The sequence below is a fragment of the Myotis nattereri genome (genome assembly GCF_964212035.1).
Source record: "Myotis nattereri genome assembly, chromosome: X".
Taxonomy (NCBI): Eukaryota; Metazoa; Chordata; class Mammalia; order Chiroptera; family Vespertilionidae; genus Myotis; species Myotis nattereri.
Genome location: NC_138078.1, coordinates 128,573,252 through 128,579,259, shown reverse-complemented (window position 1 = coordinate 128,579,259; position 6,008 = coordinate 128,573,252). Strand labels below are relative to the sequence as shown.

The 6,008-nt window shown below is 43.3% G+C and overlaps 1 protein-coding gene across 1 annotated transcript; it reads right to left on the bottom strand.

Annotated features, from left to right (window-relative positions):
* Positions 1–2,153: 2,153 nt before the first annotated feature.
* HAPSTR2 (HUWE1 associated protein modifying stress responses 2) lies at positions 2,154–3,029 on the bottom strand (the record flags this gene model as incomplete). Its single annotated transcript, XM_081115396.1, has 1 exon — positions 2,154–3,029. The coding sequence occupies one exon, from the start codon at positions 3,027–3,029 to the stop codon at positions 2,154–2,156; it is 876 nt and encodes a 291-aa protein (XP_080971522.1).
* Positions 3,030–6,008: the final 2,979 nt, after the last annotated feature.

Genomic DNA, 6,008 nt, shown 5'->3' with positions numbered 1-6,008 from the left:
GAAAATAAACAAATGGGACTACATCAAAATAAAAAGCTTTTGCACAGCAAAGGAAGCCATCAACAAAACAACAAGAAAACCCACTGTACGGGAGAACATATTTGCAAATGTTATCACTGATAAGGGTTTAATCTCCAACATTTACAGGGAACTCATGCAACTTAACAAAAGGAAGATAAACAACCCAATAAAAAATGGGCAACGGACCTAAATAGATACTTTTTGGAAGAAGACAGAAGGCCAAAAAACATATGAAAACATGTTCAAAGTCACTAATCATCCAAGAGATGCAAATCAAAACGACAATGAGGTACCATCTCACACTTGTCAGAATGGCTATCATCAACAAATCAACAAACGACAAGTGTTGGAGAGAATGTGGAGAAAAAGGAACCCTCGTGCACTGCTGGTGGGAATGCAGACTGGTGCAGCCCCTGTAGAGAACAGTATGGAGTTTCCTCAAAAAACTAAAAATGGAACTCCCATTTGACCCAGTGATCCCACTTGTAGGAATATATCCCAAGAAACTAGAAACACCAGTCAGAAAGGATATATGCACCCCTATGTTCATAGCAGCACAATTCACCATAGCTAAGATTTGGAATCAGCCTAAGTGCCCATCAGCAGATGAATGGATTAAAAAAATTTGGCACATCTACACGATGGAATACTATGCTGCAGTAAAAAGGAAGGAGTTCTTACCATTTGCAATAGCATGGATGGAACTGGAGAGCATTATGCTAAGTGAAATTAGTCAGTCAGAGAAAGATACATATCACATGATCTCACTCATTTGTGGAATATAATGAACAACATAAACTGATGAACAAAAACAGATCCAGAGACAAAGAAGCATTGATCAGACCGACAAACCTCAGAGGGAAGGTAGGGGAGGGTGGGGGTAAGGGAGAGATCAACCAAAGGACTTATATGCAAGCATATAGGCCTAACCAATGGACACAGACGCCAGGGGTGTGAGGACATGAGTGAGAGAGTGGGGGGGGGGCAATGGGGGATAAGAACACATATGTAATAACTTAATCAATAAAAAAAACTTTAAAAAAGATGTAACCTCAGAAAAAGGAAATTTTTACATTTCTAAGAAACAGGAAAGAGCCACCAGTGGGCCACCAAGAATGTCACTCTCATTGACCTCAGGATCTCAATTGTTGGCTTAAGTTTTTTTGAAAAGATGATTGAAATGACTCACTATCAAGTATTACCTTCCCAACCATCATAGCACTGTGCAATGTGCTATTAAAAACAATTTTGTTTCCTACCTGAGGTACCAAAAAAAATAAAATAAATAAAACACCTCACAGTGTAATAGGTATTACTTGCACATTCTTTCTTGAAATTAGGTGTATGGTACAGTGGAGCAAAAATGGAAGACTCCAGATTTCACAAAGATGTCCAATTTCACATTTTGATAAAATGCAATTGAAATGGCCAAAACAGTTACAGCAAGCAACCAAATAAACAATAAAGGATAAAAGTATCCTATAATTGCCCTGACCAGTTTGGCTCAGTGGATAGAGTGTCTGCCTGCGGACTGAAGGGTCCCAGGTTCGATTCCGGTCAAGGGCATGTACCTGGGTTGCGGGCACATCCCCAGTGGGGGGCGTGCAAGAGGCAGCTGAATTGATGTTTCTCTCTCAGCTGAATCAACGTTTCTCTCTCATCAATGTTTCTAACTCTGTATCCCTCTCCCTTCCTCTCTGTAAAAAATCAATAAAATATATATTTTTAAAAAGTATCCTATAACCAAGTGAACACCTGTTACTCCTTCCCCTTCAAAGCTTTTAAATAAGGTCACATTTATTCATTCATCAAACATTTATTAAGCACCAACAATGCCCTAGGTCGGTGCTAAGGAACATAATAGAGAACAAGATAAACCAGGCTCCAACCCTGACCGGACATGGCTACTTTAAACAATGTTGCTAACTAGTTGTTTTCTGAGAGGATTATATTTTTGTGAAAGTCAGAGTCATATGAGGCTTCTTCTGGAATAGTTTTAAAGTTTCTTTATGGCAAATTTAATAGAAACTTTTTTTTAACTTCAAGAAAGAAATGATAGTCTTGAGTATCCTTTCAATGTTGAAAGTCGAGTTAATTTTCAAGCAATATGGCGGCTGGTGACCAAATAGCCGTTAGACTATTCGGTTGCGCTTGTGGGTGGGGAAACTTGTGATGACATCATCGCACTCGCCCGAGGTGCGTTTGCCATTCCCCCCACTGGCCAGGTGGAGGGCCAGATCCTCTGAATTGCCGGAGCTCAAGTCTTCCTTGAGGGTGCTACTGTTTTGGAGATCACCGCTAGCGTCATTGCTCGAAAAGGCACCAGCTTGAGACGGGGAGGTGGGTGGACCAGACTGCAAGCTAATTCTCGCCATGGTGCCACTGAGTTCATGCAGGTTGACGGCCTCTTGGAAGGGCTGTAAGTTGAAGTCCAGTGACGAGCTGGATTCAGTGGCCATCTTGCGGCTATACGGTGGTGGAAGGTGGGGGGGCACAGGTGGAAGATGGGGGGGCACTGGTGGAGGATCAGGGGCCACTTTGCCACACAGGAAACTAATCAGGTCTTCACGGAGAATAGTGCTTTGGCCCTTCTTTGCCCAATCTAGCACATCTTTGATGCGGCGCTGGTAGCCAACCTGGACGCCCAGGTTGAAACTTCGTTGCTGGGCATCCCTGCTCTCTTTGTAGAGGCTGGTCAGAGCCATGGCTGCACTCTGGAAGTGGTCCCACATGGAAAGTTCTGACTGTGGGCACTCTGAACCCTTGTAGAACTGGGCCACGGAGTTGGCGGAGATTTGGAAGAGGTGCCACAGCTTCTTCTGCTGCTCGCTCTTCGGCCCCACCGCCTCCTCATCCCCCTTATCGTCTTCGTCGTCCTTGTCGTCTTGCAGCTCGGGAGGCAGCTGCTCAAAGTCCTCGACCTCCTCAGCTTCGTCCTCGCACTGAGGCCCCCTCTCACAGAACCAGTGCTCCCCTACCTTGGCTTCGTCCTTCTGCTGTTCTTCCATTCTCCTTTTGGCCGCTCACTCTGCCTACTGTTGCTCTTAAACCGTCACTTTCACCGCCTTTGCTGGGAGCTCCTCTCCTTCCAGCCACCTCTCCTCGTGAGCAGGCGGAAGGGCCCCTGAGACCAACCGTTCTGGCGCGCAGCCTGTGGTCTGTGTGCACGCCCCGCCCCGTCCGGTCCCGCTCTGCCTAGTGAGGCTACGCAAAGAAGAGCACTCTGTAGCAGTCTGCATCGTCAGGTTGCCCCCTTCTGGCCCGACCCCCCAGTCTGCTCTTAAGGCACCCACCCTCCTTCGCTCCTCCCCCCCCCCCCCACCCCAGCAATGAGCTGAGGCCTCGCTAAAGCCCCCACTGTTGCTACAGCCACAGCCTTGGTAGCCTGCTGCTGCACCCCCCCGCATCCCACCCCACTTTACCCCACCCCCCCACACCCCCCACCCCCACCCCCTCAGCTCAGCCCCAACCTCCTCTTTGCGAGGCCTGCCGCACCAAAAACTCTGAGGGACGCTGGCTGGAGCGCTGGCCTCAACGCTGCGCTTGCCTACCGCTTGGGACCCTTTTCACACATTTTTGAGACTTGTTGGCTTCATCCAATGAGCTGACCAAATTTTACATCTTATGTAGCCAGAGAGGATTATGGGGCAACTTCATGGTGTTGATCACATCCTGGGTGCCGATTTGGGAAGCGGGGGATAGAGTGGATGGGCAGGCATCTGAATCCCGGCAATGCTCTCCACACAGTAGGCACCCCCCCCAGAAAAGTGTTTTCTGCGGATCGAAGCAGCATTTTGTAGAGGAAAAGGAAAAGATCAACCCATGAAACCTCTCCCTCCAGTCCCCCCAACCCACTCCCCACACCATTCCCGCTCCTTGGACCTCAGTTACCCCAGGTACCCAATGAGGTTGTTGGATTAGATCTCTGAAAAGCACTTCCAGTTGTGATTTAGAACTTTCATGCTGTACCAGCAAAGCCCCCCTGCCGGACAAGTTGCACACTTATCAAATTCTAAGAGTTGCACTCAGAAATGGTATTGATTTTTTTCCTACAATATTTTTTGTGAGGGTTATTTTTGTCATTAAAATAATGGGTTAGGAGTTTTCTGTGTGGTCTACTTTCAACTATTCAAAATTCCAAGATGAAGAAAAGGGGGAAAGAAAATAGGAAAATGAAATCCCCAAAACAGAATTTTCTGCTCTAGTGTAAAATTCAGTACTTTTAGGAAAGAAAAAAAGAAAGCTTAACTAATTTCCTTCCAAGACCCTTAAAATTCTAGCTAGTTAAAACATCATAATAATACCAAAATTAAGCTACAACGGTATGTGATACTAAAATATTTTCCTTAGGTTCAATAACAACCTCCTTGTAATGATGCGAACCCATTTTAGTGCTGACAATTCCAGAGCAAACTGTGTTAAGAGAAGAAAAATTATCACTGAGCAAAGAATAACATTAAAAATGGGAGGAAGTAAGATGAAATTATTTTTTAAATTAGGAAAAAAGTTAGAATTTCACAATTTTTGTTGTAGAATATTTGCTAAGTCTCCAGAAAGCCTTACAATTTAGATGAAGGAAGCTAAATCTTCTAGCAAATTATTAGTATGTTTGTTTAATAATTTCCAAGTATGAGAATTAGTATCTAAAATGAAATTATCTAATAATTAACCTTTATCATCTTTCTTAAAAGAAATACATGTTTCTAAGTTAAATAGAAAAGGAGAAGGAGGAGGAGGAGAAGGAGGAGAAGGAGAAGGAGGAGGAGGACGAAGGGGGGAGGAGGAAGAGGAGGAGGAGGAGAGGGAGGAGGAAGAGGAGGAGGAGGAGGAGGAGAAGAAGGGATTGTACCCTTTCTCTGCAAACTCAGCTTTTTCACGATTCATTAAACCCTTTTTCCGTATGTTTAATTGGACTCTTCTCATTTACATAAAGGAGGGATGAGGCAAAAGACCTAAGATCAGCCCAAAAGGAGAAATACATTTCTCATTCTCCTATGTTAAAAACATTGTAGAGGAAAACTATAAGAAGGCAGAATCCCCCCCGCCACCCCCCCCCCCCACACACACACACATATACCAGCCCTGAAATTGTTCATGGCCAAGGAGTTAACAGGTTTGCCAGAGCCTTGAAAATTGATTGTCCTGCACAAAATACCTCACAATTATTATCAGAAAATCATGTTTTTATTTTATCTTCTCTAAGTAAAAACTTGGACTGAAATGACTGAATAGGACACCATGCCCCATTTTCTCCCCCTCAGTTTTGATTGGGTTAAAAACCAAGAAGAAAGGCGCCACTGTTTTTGAAAGAGCAAAACCTTCTGCTTGGGCTTGAGTTGTCTGGCTGGTATCCTCCATTCAGCTGGTTTCAGCACCTGATTAATTAGTTAATTAGTACTTAGAGCTGACTAGCCCTGGTCGGCAATTTTCATACCCTGCATGGTGAAATGTTGAATCTAGCACTGAAATTTCTGTCGTACACCCTAATTATTACACCCCACTACATTTAAAACCATTGCACCAAATTATTATAATAGACAGAGCCAGACAACTGTGTGGGAATATGTTCTTTCTGAGAAATAATGGTAGACTTAATCAATGTTTTTCACTGTTGCCCTTAACACATTTAAATAAAATAATTGAAAGGGGGAAATTCTAACTCAATTAGCCTCCAAATTCTTCCATAGAGAAAATTATTTTATATGGGAGACAGTAGAAAAATCACACAAAAAATTTTTAATGTTTTCTCAGTTCCTAAGATGGTAAAATGAGTGTTTACATGATATCTAATCTGAGAGTAGTATTGTCCCTATGTAAGTCTAAAATGTTAGGAATAAAAAAAAATGTTGGGAATAAAAAAAAAAAAAAAGACACACCCTCCCCCCCTAAAAAAAAAAAAAAAGAATTTTAACTAGCTGTAAGGAAATGATACTCTGTGTGTTTTGAGTAGAGGACTTTTAATGTTTAAAAAGTACATACATGGTTTA